General features: G+C 43.4%; 1 protein-coding gene across 14 annotated transcripts in view; it reads right to left on the reverse strand.

The window, feature by feature from the left end:
* The window catches only part of LOC8038614 (RNA-binding protein Musashi homolog Rbp6), a 632,232-nt gene that overhangs the window by 27,296 nt on the left and 587,479 nt on the right, over positions 1-17,457 (reverse strand). For 7 of the 14 annotated variants that reach the window (XM_042290738.1, XM_042290735.1, XM_042290739.1 and 4 more), the window contains one exon: positions 254-301. The exons of the other annotated variants lie outside the window; for them this stretch is intronic. In XM_042290738.1, the coding sequence (XP_042146672.1) occupies positions 254-301 (48 nt within the window). The remainder of the gene's footprint in view (positions 1-253; positions 302-17,457) is intronic. 14 annotated transcript variants of the gene reach the window in all.

Raw genomic sequence — 17,457 nt, forward strand, 5'->3', positions numbered from 1 at the left:
CTCGCTTTTGCAGTGCACACAACACGAATCTTTTGCACCACAAATTCATGTCGGTATCATTGGCCATTTAAAGACGGGGAGAAAAGAAAGGGGACAAGGTGGACCTTAAATAGAACTAAACCAGAATGGAAAAGGAGAAATAGGAAACGGGACGATGTAATATGGGACACCAAAAACAAAAGCGAGGGTCGCGTAACGGAGAGAGAATGCAAAAAGAGAAGAATACAACAAAAAATGAATAATGGTTACTCACTGTTCTCGTCTCCTGCCTCCGGGCATGTCGCCGCCGCCATCACCATGACTATAAAGGGGTTCGGCACGAGTGTTTGTTGTTGTGGTTGTGGTTGTTTATAATGATGATGTGGTTGGATAGTTTCGTTCAAGAATCGTTGGAAAGAGGAAAAAACAAAAGAGGAGGGAGGAAGGAAGAATAAATAAGAAAAGAAGGCAGATAAAAAGAAAACGTCTCGAAAGTAGGCGGCAATCGAGTTTTCGCCCCCAGAATTCCGAATGCAAGAAACAACGTATGCTAATTTAAGCCACGTGCTGAGAACGCAAAGAACACAAAATCGACAACAAAAAAAATGTAATCCAATATAATCGTGCAATAAAAAAGAGAAACACTCGCGATTGAAGATAGAGGTATGTTCGTTCGCTTTATCTTCCTTTAGTTTTAAATGTGTTATCCTATAAAATAAATAAAAAAAAAAAAAACGTTAGATGCAAAGGAAATATAACAAATGTGGTAACGCAATTCAAGAAAACAACAAGAACAGCTAGGCGTGCGCTATCCGAGAGTTGAGGGACGGGTTGTTACGGAGGGCACTAGTAGTTGGGGTATGCTTCACAACTAAACAGTTATTACACAAGGCAAAGCATATGCAGAAGCGTTGACGGAAGCAATGTGTCAACCGAATGAAAATTGTGGGGGATTAGGAGAATAGACGAAGAGAAGGCGACTGACAAAAATGGGGGCAAAGAGAGGAAAGAAATAAAATCACGTGATGCGATTCGAAAAACGTTTCACACACATGAAGCCGAGCCTGTTTTTTTTTGTTTTTTTTGGAGGTGTTGAAGTGGAGGGTCAGCAACAGAAAAATATAAATCCCATGCGCCTTCCCGTCTAAAAAAAAATTAAGTTGGTGAAGGTCAGAGCGAACTGATGACCAAATTTCGCTGTAACCCTGCTTAATCTCAGTTGAAAGAAAAATGAAAAACGAAGGTGGAAGAAAAAAAAATTATAGAGTTGAGGGACAGGGGATGAAAATGAATAGGAACAAGGAGGTCATCCGTGTGTTAAAAGAAGTGTATCTAGAAGGTGACAGAGAGCTTGTCGAGTGGACGAAGTGACAAAAAGATAGAGTGCGAAGAAAGCAAGAGAGAGAGAGAGAGAGAAGGTATGGGAGATGCAAGAAGCAAGAGGCGGCCAGCGCGAAAGAAGACAGTGACGAAAGACTGACTAAAACTGAGCACAACAGGGCAAAAGCAGCAGAGGCGGCAGTAGCAGCGAACATAGAAGATGAAGGGGCAGCGCGACAACCAAAGAAAAATATCGGAAGCGAAGGATAAGAGAAGAGGAAAAGAAAAGGGTGGGTGGGAGGTTGATTAAAACACAAACAAAGAGGGAATGCTTTAGGGGATAAGAGAGCAGAGTGGACTGCTGTGTATGTTTCTCTTTTAAAGGGACAAAGTTTCTAGAAGGTTTTCTTTTTTTGGGGGGGTATCTTTTTTTGGCGCTAGGGTTCGAAAGAAGAGTGTGTGCGGAGCAGACGCGAGCAAGCAGGTCCGGTTACCATGACAACGGGCGCCGCCACTACCGCAACTAGCCAAGGCGACGGCGCCCTTCTGCTAAACAGGATAACGCCGTCTAGAGGCTGCAGGCAAACAACCGCAGATCTACGAGTCGAGGAAACTACGGGACTAGGCTAGGCTACCCGACTCTCACTACCTGTCTCGGTGCATACCTTAAACCAAACACGAGTCACGTGACGCTCGCTTCTCTGTCCAAGCCAGTTTAAAGTAAACGACAGAGAGAGAGAGAGAGAGAAGAAAGTATGCACCTAATATAGCACATATTATGATCAAAAACAAGTATTTGCCTTTACGAAGAAAAATATCCACCATTACTACGCACTACGGTGGGGAAGCGAACTCCGGCCCAGGAACATACTTTGGGCACTTTCTAGTCGCCGCCGTAACTGCGAACGGCGGCAATGAACAAAGGCACGACTGGAGGCACGAAGACATGATCAAACCACTGCAAGCACACACACACGCACACACACACATACACACAAAGAAAGAGAGAGAGAGAGCAAGAGGGGAAGAAGAGCACATCAAACGTGATCACCACAAAGCTAGGCATAGCAGCGTTAAAAAAGGAGGTGGACATGTCCTAAGTATAGTTGAAATCTGGAAGTCAAGAAAAACAAAAAATAGCTAAGAGAGGTTGATTGCGACAAGAGCTTTTCATCAGCATGAGAAGCTGCACGCTTTGAGGTCGGAATAGACAGTGAGAGAGACGCTGAATCTTCAGCTCTTTTTTTTTCTTTCGTATGCTAGCTCGCTTTTTTTTTTTCTAAGTAAGATACGTACACGAAGAGGTGTTTCAAAAGTCAACTGTTCGGCACAAATGACAGTAGTCTGGTGATGAACAATCGACATCCCGCTGACGTCGCTCAGACTTTTACACGTTACGACACATCGCAAAGGCATACATGAGCAGAACACCAAGCACCCGGAGTATGCAGACGTTCTTGTCAATGAACACCGCACTTGACACGCATTGAAGTTCAGGGCGAGTCATTCTGGTGTATTGGTGGTTGACTAAACAATTCTAATCAATTTATCAATTAAACACGTTGTTTTCTATGAAAAGAATAGAAAAAAAAAGATTGGGGGTGCTCTAAATTCCCTTTTGAAAAGAATTCGGTCATGGAGAAGAGGTGGTGTGATTGATCTTCAAATCACTTCATAATTATGTCAAAATAAACACCTCAGAAGTTCAAAACTCTGTGTCCTATTTCTCAAGAAATATGCTTATCAGAAGTCACAGTTATTAGAAGTAATATTTCATTTAAGTTTTACATTTCAAGTTAACAGCTAGGTACAATATTCTGGAAGTCTATAAAGCGCCTGGTTAGGAAGCTGAATAATATTGTTCAATATTTCCATGCCATATTAAAATGCCTCGCCCTGTTCGTAATTGTTCAACATTCTTTACAACTTCCACAACAAATATTCAATTCTAAAACGGCTACCTTCTCCGGGCATGCTTTGAAACGAGTAGCACATGTCCCTACCCTTCGAAAACCGTGAGTAGGGTGACATTGGTAAGGATATGTTTTTGATAATTTGCGTGACATAACTACAAATGCCCACTTCCATAGCGCCACCAGGAGCTGGTGGTAGTGTGGAAGATGTAAAATACACCAATTTACTCTGGCCCACACAACTGACCTAGAGTTTTGTCGTGCATCGCTGCAAAGTCACTTAGGACAAGCCGAGGAGACATTCACCATTCATTTCTGTGCTTCACCAAGAACAAAGACCTTTGAAACTCCCCTCCTGTACGCATTTCCAATGCTGTCTGTCAGAAACATCTGCACTCTCAACAACAGTGCGTGCCAGCGTTCTGACAAATTAATCATGCAGTCTGAATACGTTACCTTAAAAGTCCCCAACACGGGGCTATGAAAAAAAAAAAAAAAACATACAAAAAGAAGAGAGCCGCATGAGAGAATTGACGAAGTGCCTGCCAACGCCAACCAAACACCAATAAAGACAACACAAGTGACGTCAGGGGCCCGCTGCTGACGTCACGATATAAAGGCGGTTGGAAAGTGAACAGGCCAATTCAGCTAATTTTAATCACACCCTAACCTGCGGGCATCTCGAAACGGCAGTAATACTTCGAAATGCTCTTTTTTGTTTCTTCTTTTTTTTGTATGGCGTAAGTGTTTGGGTGGTGTACGAACGGAAGCATGCCAAACAGTTTAGTCGGGTTGTCGCACATTGCTCGGCACTAAATAAAGCAAAGGTGGCCGGTTTGGTTAGCATCGGAGGCTCTCTGTGTCAGCAAAATTTCAGCACCAGCATCGTCTGGCAGTTTGCGAGTTATACGAATTGTGTCGTGAGTTGGTTGACAATACTAAGCGAGAGGACTAAAAACAAGGATTAAACAGATGTGACAGGTGGTTCGGGAGGGCATGGGTCGGAGGAGTTTTCCCATCTACAAACTACCGGGGCAAGCACACAACCTAGAGTGGTCCGCGTCCCCTACGAGGACCGATCGGGACAGCGGTCTGTCTGTTGTAAGACACACCACCATGCACATGTGAAACTCCTCCGCTACGAAAAAAAGGGACCGGAAAAAAAAAAATCAACAGCACAATCATTTTCTCTACAGAAGCGAACCCTTCAAAAGCTTTTGAGGAACGATGAGGCTGATGCGAACGAGTGATTAAAGAAAGTAGCCATAACGGTTGTTCTTAGGCTTCCCGCCTTTCCTCGGACGTTTTTCACACTTTCTTCGAGCACCCTTACACATGCACGGGCGAAATACGGGACCGATAGACGCTATGCCAGGTTGTAGCCCCTTTGGTACATGCCATGGCAGCGTTCTGCATTTAAGGGCAGACCACCAAGACACGTCGCCTCCGTAATACGGGTAGAGAATGAGAGAGAGGAGGAAAACAGTTTTCTCCTCTCCCTCACTCTCTACAAGTTTGCTCTGACGAGACGTGCGCTCGTTGCGTCGTTGCTCACCCGTGTATCGTCTGCTAGCAGGACGGCCAGTGCACTGGCCAATGTTCATTAGCAGACAACAAAGGGACAAAGAAAAAAAATGGTGCAACGAGCACACGTTTTACGGTCGGCGCACATAGGCGGCGCTGACAGTACCACGCAACATGTTTCGTCATATTGCCGCCCTTGTTGGACGGGGTAGTGCACATTTGTTTAGGTAAGAACGCAGCAGACATCTTTCGAACCAATGAAAGTGTGCCCTACAAAACAGTATCGTCAACTACGTTACATATAAATTTGAATATTGAACATGAGCTAGACATTTAGCCTTAAAGTTCCTCAATCGCTTCGGCAGGCTCAGCACATTGTGGCAGCGACAGAACGTCGCCTCGACACCGCTTTCGTCTAACAAACCAGCTACAAACAGTCACAGGTCGAGACTAGCACCGTTGGCAGCGACAACAGACAAAAGAGAGGGCAGCTAAGAAGAGAAGCAGCGAGTGTGTACACAACCAGTGTCAAGTCACAGGGCCTAGTCACACATTCTAAACAAGCACAGCGTAAGTGAAGGAAGGAAACAAGTCGCCAATATAGAACCGCACAGAGTGAGTGAGACAGAGACTGCGCACGGCACCAGGTTACTATGCGCCAAGCAGAAAGGGCAGTCCAGTTCTACACTGCAGGGCTGGTGTCAGTGGGTACAGACACGTGCTGTGTGCTGGGCCTTAAGAACACTCGGGGAGTGTGTCTCCGGGGATAGGTAAATGAGGAGAGGTGTTACAGTGCAGTTTGGCTAAGAGTGTAACGGACCAGTGCGCGTTGCACTGATGGCCGCAGCGGCAAAGCAAAAGTTCTCGTCTCGTTTGGATTTCGTGCTCACCGATGCTCACCTAAAATAGCGAGCGGGCGGATATGCTGGTCTTCAAACTAATTCAAATCACTGCCTGACTTTGAGCCCACTGGAATAAGCTCTCATTCTCGTAGTAGCGACGGATGCTGATTTGTTTCGATTTCGACATATTTTGAAATCAAGCATAATGCCTTTAGAACACGTTTTGACCGTTCAAATAATTATTGCCATTTAAAAAAATAAAACGCATTTATAATTATTTTTAACTATAGCGAAAATCGTAATTTGGGTTAGGAACCATACCGTTGTTTTTAGAACGCTGAATAATACATAATTGTTAGGCGCTAACGTAACTTTGTCGAAAGCAACGTGAAGAAAGTAGAGCACCGTCATGCTGTTTCAATGGTTCTCCAATTGAAACCTGCTTCCCAGTTTCAATCCGGCTCTGTAGAGACTCGACAACCTCTTGTAATATTAGATACCTATCTGCGTTAAAACCACACGTACAACTCAAGCACAACGCAGTTAGTCCCGTCACGGTCTTAGCCAAGTGCAGCAGAAGTGTAGATCCGGGTAAAAAACAATATTTAGTAGTAGAGCAAACATAAATGTCAAGAAATATAAAGAAAGAAGGCAAGAAGTGTTAAAGGAATAGAGGAAACAATAACGTTAAAATGGGTGAAACCTGTCAAGGAATGTGTCTAGAGAGGCGTCTGTTAGCTGTGTGCATGACGGGCACACCGTCGCCGGGCGTGTTTCAGTCAGAAATTGCTGTCAGGAGAGTGGCGGGAAATGTATGAAAAATAAATAAAATAAACTATATTATAACGTGGCAATATTTTCTCCCTTCCATCATAGTCCCCCGCCCTGCTTTCCAAAGTTTCTTTTCATTTATTTTCTCATATCCTCCTCCTTGTGCTTGCTTATACTTAACGCTACCTTGTCCGAACGGTTTCAAGATTTCGATTCAGTTTTGACGGGGGTCTGAAAAATGACGTTCGAGGAAAACAACCAAACCAGAAACTTAATGAAAACAAAAAAAAAAATGGAAAAAAAAAGCGGGTGACAGCGTTGGAAGAATTGTAAATATATATATAAGTGTTCCGAGACACAAACGACAATAACATTTTTCTCGTTGTATATCTAAAAAAAAAACTATAGCATAGTAAGAAAGGGGGGAAAGAGAAGCGAAAAAAAAGCGACTAAATATAAGAACGAAAAAAGAATATAAACAAGAGGAGCCAAACATTTTTCTATGTTTGTGTGTGTGTGTGTGTTTGTGAGGCGTATCTTTGTGTGCGGGCGCGCGTGTGCGTATTTTCTGTGCTGCTGCCACGAGACGCGAATTCCTTTTGAGCAGGAGTCGGAGGCGGCTAAGGTTTGCATTCCTCTCACGCCTAACGCGTGAGTCGCACGCCTGAATCGAATATTGAAATCGTTCGGTAGGGAAGTGTACGGGTGGTCGATGTGCAACTGCTATCAGCGGCTCGGATTGCAAATATCAAAGCGGACCAGGAGTTTGCTTCGGGCCCGAACAATGTTTATCCCGCAGTGACTTGAAAGGGGTTAGTTCTTTGGTTGACCAGCTTGTCTTCGGCTTTTGAGTCCTTCTTTAGTTGGTTTCAAATTGTCACTTCAATTTTTTAATTTTTTTTTTAAATTTTTGTGAGCCGCTGAGGGCAGTTAGTGAGTGACTTGTGTTGTTGTCGTAACGTCAACTATGTGGGAAGTGTTGTCATAGCGCTGACTGTATGAGAGCAGTCTTACTAGAAATCAAGTTATTATTTTTATTAGACAAGGAAGCATTTCAATCGTGTCAATGGAATGTTTCTTTTGTTTTCGAGTATGTGTGTGTGAAATATTCTGCTCGTTATCCTTGTGCAGACTAGATTTGAGTGTTATTTAAAGCGGCTGGTAAACCGCAGTTTAGAGCCACGGACAATATGGGGAAAACAGGAATTAACTGTTAATAATATTCCGGTGCTTGCCAAAAACAAATTCGAAAATATAACCGAAACACGAAATATGACGGTAAAATTTAGTCCTTCATTCTGTTACTGTTAGTTGCTGTCAGCGGCTATTACAAATAATATCTTAACATCTATTTGTCCGTGCACAATGAAAACGAGGTTGGCTGATACGTCATTGGTCACTTTCTGTTGTGTTGGGTACCATACTTGGCTGCTGATGACGAGGAAAAGACTCTGAGAAGATACATTGAAACTCCAACTGCTTTGAAAATATTTAAGGACTAAAATATTAGTTCAAGCCGAAACGATTCGCCCTGAAATTGTCTGAACGGTCAGAAAAAAGTTGGCTTCGCCACTTTATGACCGCGTATTTTGCGTAATCTTGTGGGCGAAGGTGAAGCAAACATTTCGAAGGACTGGGTATAAAAATAATTATCTGAATGCCTTTTGTCGAAAATTTGACGAACTCAGTCAAGTTACCTGGATCCTATTTAGAACAAAGCGGATACCGAGCAAATTTTCCAATAGAGTGAACTTTCCGCTGTGCACTTTTTCGTTTCGGCACTAACGTAGTTACTAGTGTACCGCCTAGACAACGTCGTCCAAGTTCCTTTCCCTTCGAGAAAAAGAAAAAAAAAGGTGAGCTAGAAACATTAAAGTGGAAAGGACTGAAGCAGGCATGAAAAATCCTTCGGACTTCGAAAAAGAGGCAATGTATCGTGCCGCTAACGCCGCAAAAAAAAGAATTCGGGGAGTGGGTGTCCTGAAAAGCGGGCGTCTCTGCGGCGCACCTAAGTGCACGGGGACTGTGTGCGTGTGTAAGGGTACCGAGTTGTTTGCGTACGTTGGCATTTGTTTCCGACGGGTGCTCTGCGACAACGAATGGAACAAGGGGCCGAAGGTAACAAGCAGGCCAATCACATTTTCTTTCAAAGACATCTTTTATTGTTTGGAGGGTGCATGAACAGATCGCACATCGTTCCTTGTTTCGCCTTTTTTTGTTTTGTTTTTCGTATATTAATTCTCCCTCGTTCCAAAAAGGAAACGTAAAAAATACTCCCAGGAGAAGAAAACAAACAAACACAAACACGTTTCTTGTTTTTTTACAGCAACTTCCGCTGATCTTTGTAGTTTCTCCGCATCTCGTCACATCCCTCGTCATCACACACACACACGCACAAAGGTTCTGAACGTCTTTTTTTTTTGTTTCGTTTAAATACAACTCAACCATTCTCAGCAACACCCGAAGTGCATGTGATATGTACAGAACATTGCGAGACATGTGCATACAGTGGTACACACGAACGAACGTGACGGCAGAAACAATTTCCCAAACAAAATACGGCAACAAACTTAAGTACAGCAAACAAGGAAGAGTGCAGTCACAAACGTTTTACTTCAGCACAGAATCAGCTGCTCTCTCACCGTCATCTAAATTCCGACTAAAATTAAAAAAAAGAAGAAAAATATTTTTGCGAACTAAAAACTACATTTTACTACAAACTAGCACAAAACATAAGCAAAAAGAAATGTCTGGCTTGCCAACATGAAGCAAAATCACTTTTACTTCACACTAGTTTTTCTTTGTTCATAGTGGCGCGACAGTTCAGTTTGTCCAGTCAAGAAATGTGATCCGCAGTAAACACACAAAAAAATATCAGAAGAGCAATAACACATTACAAACAATATTGCACTCGGCAGTCTAAAAAAGAAAAAAAAAAGCAGCAGTTTCACGTCTCCCTTCACCTGCTATGCCTAGTTTTGCGTTGCAAGGGGAAGGAAAAGGTTGACAAAGAGAGAGAGAGAGAGAGATATGCGAGAGAGGGAGAGAGAAGAGAAATAGATTGGGGTGGAGGGGAGAAATTTTTAAAAGGGGAACAAGGGCGTAAATATTTTTTTTCCGTCCGAAAATACTGGGTTACAAAGAGATACAGAATATAAATGCCCGAAAAGGGGGTTAGAAAGTGCGCGTCGATGAAATACAAAGCTCGTCCGTGTGTCAGACATGGCAAGTGGAAACACCCGTAAAGACAAAACACACACACAAAAAAAAATATCTCGTGTAAAGAGATATGACTCAAACCCTGGGATTTCGCACTTCGAAATGGCTATCAGGTTTGTCTCGCACACCGGGGATGTCGGCTCAAAGTCGCGGTCGTGCTGCTAATCCATCTTACAAAAAGACTGTCTTCACAGACTGTCTGAGGCGTCTTTCTTCCTTGCATGACATGACAATCTTCTCATGCAAGTCATACAAAAGAAAAAAAAAAACTGCCTGCAGGCATGTTTGATGCACACGCGCGTATGAAGCAAACATACTTCAAAGAGGCTTGAGGCGTGTATGCACATGTTAGCATGTTATCATGTCCGCAGCAAACATGATGTCTTCTGTATGACGTACGAACAGCGTGACAGCGACATAGGAGTGCTCTAAACTCAATCCATGGTGCAGAAACTTTTTTTGTTTTTAAAGCAGCCGTATTAGTTGTTACACACGGCAACTGATAGATACATTTAGTCATTTTGACGAAGCAGAGGCTACAAACAAATGCCCACTCACTGTAAGGACTAGTTCCAGAAAAATCAACGAAGTTGCGACGGGGAAGAAAAACAAATTCCATTGCCCGTGGCACGGCAGCTTACATTTGATAGAGCTAATCCACTTCCCATGGTATGCGCAGGATGAGACTACCTTCGGAGCTGGAACTAGGGGTTATACTTGCCGTAGCGTTCCGTCCCCAAAAGGATTTTCGTACAAGATGTATCGGCCTTTCCTATAAAGTAGACTAGGAGGAGCGCGATGGAAAAAGGCACTGCCCGACCAACATTTGTTCAGCTCGCAAACCTGACAGCCATTTTCGTACGATTTGGGACACGAACGTAGAAGCCCATAGTATGGTGCTTCGGTAGTGCGTCCGCATAAGAAGGAAGATATGTTTTCAAAGATATAGTCGGTGCAAAAAGAAGAGCAATTCGGCACAGACAGACAACCACGAGACAACCCTCGTAATATGCTACATCGCTCTTGAAAGACAAAAAAAGATGAAACGAAAAAGTCGTCGTGCGTCGCCATATGGCTGCCTATATGATAATTGGATATAGAATGTCGGAAGCCCCCCGCACATCGGCCAAGGAAACTGAAACAAAATAATTTGCGTATTCGTTTCGTGCAAGCTATTGTACATGCTTACTATGTACACATCAGCAAAGTAGCATGGCGAACAAAATATATGTACACTCGAAATGGTTTCGCATTTCTCTACTTCGCAGGCAACGTTTCACGTCTTTAAACTCTAGACAGCTTAAACTTGAGAGCTTTTTGTCCTCGAGTTAACGAAACGTTTTCCTTTGTCCTGCGCTTCATCCAGCACTTGGAGATCGTTGTGAAAGATAAGACCTAAGACGGTTCAATTTGCTTGGCCAAACGCAACACAAAAAGCGCAGCACCGCAGGCAACGCAAACAAGTGGCAAAAAAAAAAGGAAGAAAGAAAGCACAAAACAAAACACGGGAAGAAGCAAATAAAAGTAAGCGACATAAAAACATGCAAGGAACGATATGCATTCTATAATATAACCCGTGAAAACACGCGTGGTGACATAAAGTGAACATCCAGAAGTTTGGCAACGAGCGATTAAAAGTATATCGTCGAACAGCCACGTCTATGCCCGGGAGAAAATAATAATGAAACCAAGGGTATGCGAGCTGGTCGAAGTTTGATTGACCATCTTTGGCAGCCACGACTATTCCTTCATTATTCTTTCGTCCGAGATCTGGATTTCGCTACCCTTTGTCACCGACTAGCCAATAATGTCGGGCTCGGATATTCACGCAACAAAGAAGCAATTCAAAGAAAATTGGGAACCTGAACTGAAGAAGAGCTTCCGCAGCGAGTAGAATCTAAGTTTCCTTACCTGCTGCAACAAACGCTTCGAAATAAGCCTACTTGATCGGAAATATGGGTGCTCATATAGCATCAACGTCTCTGCACTTCTCGGAGATGACTAAAGTAGCCGCAGAGGAGGGAGTTTCGTCGCCCATTCGGCTAGTTTCGTTTTTAACTGACTAGAAAGAGACTCCGACGCCGGCTGTGCGTCTTTTGTGCTAATATGCTCCTCTATAAAGTGGATTCGTAAAATCAGTAATCTACATTCGACGTGCGAAGGTCCAGCGTTTCCATACCGTTTCATGGCAGCGTTTTTTTTTTTTTCAGACATGATGGAATGTTTGCAATGTACCTGTTTTTAAGAGCTACCACATCCACGTAAAAGGCAACCCTAGGTGCGGCTAAAAAGCTACGACAACCGTTTGACGCCTTCCCTCAAACAGGACTAGCTGTTTTCTCTGCACGAGTTCGGACCGACACATGGAAACAAAAAGGGTTGTAATATACATCATTTGATCGATGTTTTCTTCTAATCAAGCGAGTTGAGTCTGAGTGACCAATGTCGTAAGGTTCTAGTGCTCAAAGGCATCAAAAAATGAACGTATTGTATACAGCTTGACGAGTTAGGTGTATGAATTAAAAAATAAAAGCTGCGGATCGCTATTATAAATAGGTACAAGCTCACAATATCTGAGTTCTATTTTTTTAAATTAGGTATTAGATTTTGTTCCTGTGTTTCAAGACGTTTAGCACGACGTATTATTTGGGACTACTAAGTACACACTAGTCTGATTGATTTTCGGCATCATCCATTTTCTAAAGAGTGTGGTGTTTCCTGTTCATTTCGTAACTCTAACGTTTTCCAGTTCTGCAACTCAATTGACAAACCAAATTGTCATTAACACGAAACCATGTTCCATCTATGCGTACTTATTTAAGTTATATAGGCATTCGTTGGGAAAATAAATTATTTTTACTCTTGACCGGATGACCTAAGCAGTTCTCAGCCGGCTATTTGAAGCATAGAGTTATTACAATAAACGCTAGATGCTCAGCTGGCGCTAGTGTCTACAGGACTTCCGGTTGCAAATTGAAGCAGACAGCGTGCAGTCTACATTTCCAGCCTCCCTGTGTATTCCTATGGGAAAACGCGCGTGATTTATGTCTCTTCGCCGGAAAATAACATAAATAACTTTTGTCATTTCGGTTGTACCGGATAGTATGCACCTTTATTGGTATTGTGAAAGTGTAATTGCTTTAGTTACAGCATTTTTCTCTACCACTGAACGATGTTAAACTTCGCTGTATTTCAGGTCCAAACCTCTGTTTCAAGGAAGGTATGTGAAAACGAGTGACGATTCTAAGCAAACTAACGACCGAAAGGAATGTAGACTGTGTTCAAGGTTTGCTAGCATTTCGGTGGTGCTTATATATTGCTAATATGTCCGTCCTGTCATTGGATGAAAATGACTCCGTCGTGCAACTTTACGATCGGGTAAAGAAACATTCGAACGCAAAAAATAAAGCACGTGAGCTACGAAAGGTGTCTTTTTATTGTTTTCTATGTCGGGCAGTTTTTATCGGGCACCTGCTCTCTGGCTCCCCCTATTTGCAAAGATTCGGAGCGTGCGGGTGATGATTTCAACCCAAGAGAAGCATCTTCGCACATATTCATGAGCAGAAAGAATAAAGCAGTACTTATTTATTGCCAATCTGACTATGATCTGAATCTGATTAAGTTTACATGTTCTTACAATTTGCTTATCCGCCTCTGCCAAGGAAACGGGGGTGGGGCCCAGTCAAGCCAACATGTGTTGGCTTTTTGCCCATGCCCCTGTCGTCTGTACATATAGACGAAATAAACTGATTCTGATTCTGATATTACGTGGCTTTCAATTTATTTTGATCGTCTGCGTGCACAAGGAGTTACTTATCCAGTGTTACTGCGTAGTTCTTGCCGTCTCTCTTGGTTTTCCACATGCCCTTCGATCGTTTGGCACGTATATCCCCCGTGCTGGAAAGCGTTGACGCCGTGTTCGCGCTAACAGTGTCCAACAGTGCACATAAATACACGTACGAAGCGGTTTTAACACCGTTTTTCATACCACGAATTTCAAATAAAAATACTGTAACTGACCAATTATTTCGTCTGCGTGACTGAGAAATGTTAAAATGTGCCTAGTACGTACAAATTATTAGTAATATTTGCTCTTATAATCGAGCGCAGAGAGAAAATGCACTCGCTTTTTCCCATAGAAATGCATTACCGGAAGTCAGTTGCTGACTGCTTGCTGTCTGCTTCAAAATGCAACAGCACACTAGCGCCAGCTGAGCCTCTAGCGTTTATTGTAATAACTCTGATTTGAAGCCGCCATTGTTCGATATTTTTTTATTTTTTTATAAACGACAAGACGATAATATTAATCTGTGGTTTCTAAGTCAGAAGCTCCTATCACTCGAATGATACAAGCCGTTTTTTCGAATCCTATGCATTGCAACTGACCCATAACAAACTACTGGTTTCACACTCACGTTTCTGTCATTGTGTGTACACATTGTGTAAAGTAATTATTTATGTTTATAATGTAAGAAGCAACAGCGAGACATAATACAACCGGGTGTTTCAGCGTCCTAGGAGGACAACCAAATAAGAAAGCTGTTTCTAAAGCATAGCAGTGCCTTTTGAACGTTCTTTACTCAGGGACAACTTTCTGCTATATTTCAGAGTACGCGCCTGCTCCGCTTTAATCGGCGCACAAGCACGCGCTCACGTTCAGTTGACAGCATTGTCACAGAAGGCCCCTGAGTTTAAAGCAGTCAGAGCTGAGGAACATGCCATGTTGCAGCAAGGCAATATGAGAGATGTGAATCCTGTAATTTTGAGGTGCCTGGGATACTCTCATCGTTGATGACTTTCGAACATACCCACATGAATGTGAGAGGAAACGTAAAATAAATGATATTGTGCATCGCTTAAAACAGTACCAAGTAGTTCTTTGGTGCATGAGAGCTTAAAATAACAACAAAAACAATAAGAAGAAAAAAAAAAGCAGGGGAGCACGTGGGTTTTAAAAAAGAAAAATAATGCCAACAGTAAGCAAACAAATAACATTAATCTGAACGGTACGCAAGGTCGAATAGAACTTGGCAAGCCTTGCATGTTAAGGTTTGCTTTTTGGCTTAGGCTTAATGTCATCTTCCAAAACATAAAGAAAAAAGGAAACAACATGCTACATACTTTTGGTGAGCAAGCGGGAAATTAATTTCTTTTCAATTATTACTCGGCTTGCCACCACCGAATTCTCGCAGAGATGCTCCATTATGCAAAAGGTAAAACACGCTAAGCCTCCTTGCTGCCCTGATGCGCAAACGATACTCGATTGCTGCAAGAATTTCTTAATTCACTCGTTAAAGCAACCCGAGTAGGAAGTTCCCTATTCACCCCTAGTCTGATTAAATAAAAACAAATTGCACGCTGCTATACCTTATTGGCTCTTCTTATTACCCGTCGAACGCGACCGAGGCCATTTATTGTTTGTAGTGAAGACTCACGAATATGATCGTATGTTTTTTCGCGCCCCACACCAAGCAAATGGTAAAATAACCTAGATGGAATACACCTACACAAACCTGAACACGCCGCAAGAAACTAATAAATTTAAACAAGGCGCTTTATTAGCCTGCCTCGCTAAAACCGCAGCATTCGTTACCAAATAAGTGTAAAATCCAGCATTATAAACGAATATTTTGAGGAGTAGAAACAAAAACCATTACTAAGTGAACTCCCAGGTACATACAATACTGCGTTTTCCCTCAAAATAACATAAACAACCCACTCTTAAAAAAAAAGAAAGAAAGCTGCCGTTAAAAAAAAAAAAAAATTCTCAGTACAGGTTATTCATTGTCATAAAAAAAACACAAAAAAACACTAATTTAAAACGCCCGATAGATCAGGACCCAATCTTATGCACCAATGTTGTTGCGCATAAAGTAAGCTGCTGACTCTGGGGAATATTTGCGATAAACTCCCGCGATATCCGTTCATCGCCGCGAAAACGGCTCGTGCTGTAGACAAATAAAAAAAAATACATAAAAAACGCAAAAAAGATTGTAGTTTACGGCAATTTATGTACAGAAGGATGACACAGCAACCGCAGTAGCAATAACAGGAACAGAAGCAGATGCAGCCGTGACGCCGTCTGAAGAGTGCCAACCAGAAATAGTCTGTGTGTGTACTTGCTGATTCTCGAAGGCGTAAACAACGCAGATATACCCATAGTCAGCATTTTTTTTTATAACAAAAAGGAGGGCGGGGCAAGTTCCCATCATTCCTTTATCGCTACTCAGCCAATCAGATGGCGGCATTACCAAATAGGAACGCCTGAAGAGCCAATCACGAAGCAAGAAGGGCATCAAGGTAACAAGCCCCGCCCCCCGTGTTTCTTAAGCTGTCTGTGAGTACAGTGCCAAGGGCCCGGGGGGGCAACAGACGACGCGAGGAGATGCTCTCTTTGTCCGTGGCTGACTTGGAAGTGTATCACAAAAGGAAGTAGTTGATAGGAATCATCAGCTCTGGACCTGTAGCGGCACAACAATTTGTTTTCTTTTGGTTGTCTTTTCTTTTTCCGTGCGTGGTTGCGGAGTCGTTTAGGGAAAACGGGAGGAGAGGAGGGAGTGGCGATACGACGCGAGACTAATGATATGTCGGGACGATAACCTTGGGAAGAGTTGGGACAATTGTCTTCCTCGACAGATCGAGAACAGCGGGGCGTGCCTCTCGAAAACCCGGCCTCAGGCACGCGCTTACTGCCTTCCGTCGTGCTTTGGAGGCGCGCTCCAGGTGAGGGAGACGCCGACGCGCTGTCGAAGGCATGGAAGTTTGCGCTGGAGCCGGGAAAACGGAAGCTCCTCCCTGACGTTCTGATCTCTTCAGTGACCGCAGAAAGAGATCTCGGATCGGGGAAGGTTTCGTGTAAGAAAAGAGCTTTACACTAAAATCGTTCGCTTAAAAAGCAACCGTCGGCACGAGAGCTGAGCGCGTCTACATGACAGCAGCGACTTGCACGCGCACGGTTTTAGTTTCTACCTTGACAAAAGAAAAAGAGTAATAATAAGGAAAATAAGAGAGAAAAATGACACACTACAAAAGCGAAGCACAAGCGTTTAGCGGGCAAGCACCATTAGCACGCAAGTACCCAGAAGCACATGAGCACAAGCAAGGCGGTACGTCACAACCGGCAATGAATAATCATCGGCTTAACCACACGCGGGTTACAGCAGCAAAGTCAACATGAACGGTTAGAATCGGGAGAGCAAGGTTGAAACGGAGAACGCACAAGAGAAGGAAGTCCCGGTCTCAACGAGTTGCGGCATTCCGCTCGTAAAAAAACGTTCGCCTGGTATTAAAGGGGTCGAGGCCGTGTTCCTAAGAATTGAAAGTGCACGATGGGCTACGCGTAAATTTAGGGGAGAAACTGCAAAAAATCATTGTGAAGATGCAGTGGTATGAACGGACCAAATTTATTTGGAGACGCAGCCTCGAGTTTAATAGTGAGCGACCAGGACCCACCCGTTGAGGATTTGTATAGTCTGTTTCAGTTTACGATGAACCACAACGGGCGTTAGCAGCCACGTTAGCCAATCCAGGCGCTTCAGGCGTGACACGCGTCTTCAGGCTCCGCGCGTCGCTCCGCCCAACCGGAGGGTCACGTGAGACCTCCTGAGCTAAGGATTGGTTCGTGCGACTCGCAGCGTCCGTTGCGGTTCATCGTAAGGTGAAAGAGAGTACGGTTTATGCTCCGCTTCAGAATAAGTCCAAATAAAACCAACGAAGCAAGCGCAAGAATTGCATCCTCAAGATGCTCGTCGTCTTAGCGCATCAGACCATGTGAAACTGAGTTGAGTAGCTGGTCAAGCGGTAATAATATTCACTAAGCTCAGATAACTCAATATTTCTCTAGCGGTAAAATATGGGGTTTTAGGCGTGAAGCGCACGTCTGGCCAAGA

This window comes from Ixodes scapularis, unplaced genomic scaffold (assembly GCF_016920785.2).
Source record: "Ixodes scapularis isolate PalLabHiFi unplaced genomic scaffold, ASM1692078v2 PGA_scaffold1__304_contigs__length_218370807, whole genome shotgun sequence".
Lineage (NCBI taxonomy): Eukaryota > Metazoa > Arthropoda > Arachnida > Ixodida > Ixodidae > Ixodes > Ixodes scapularis.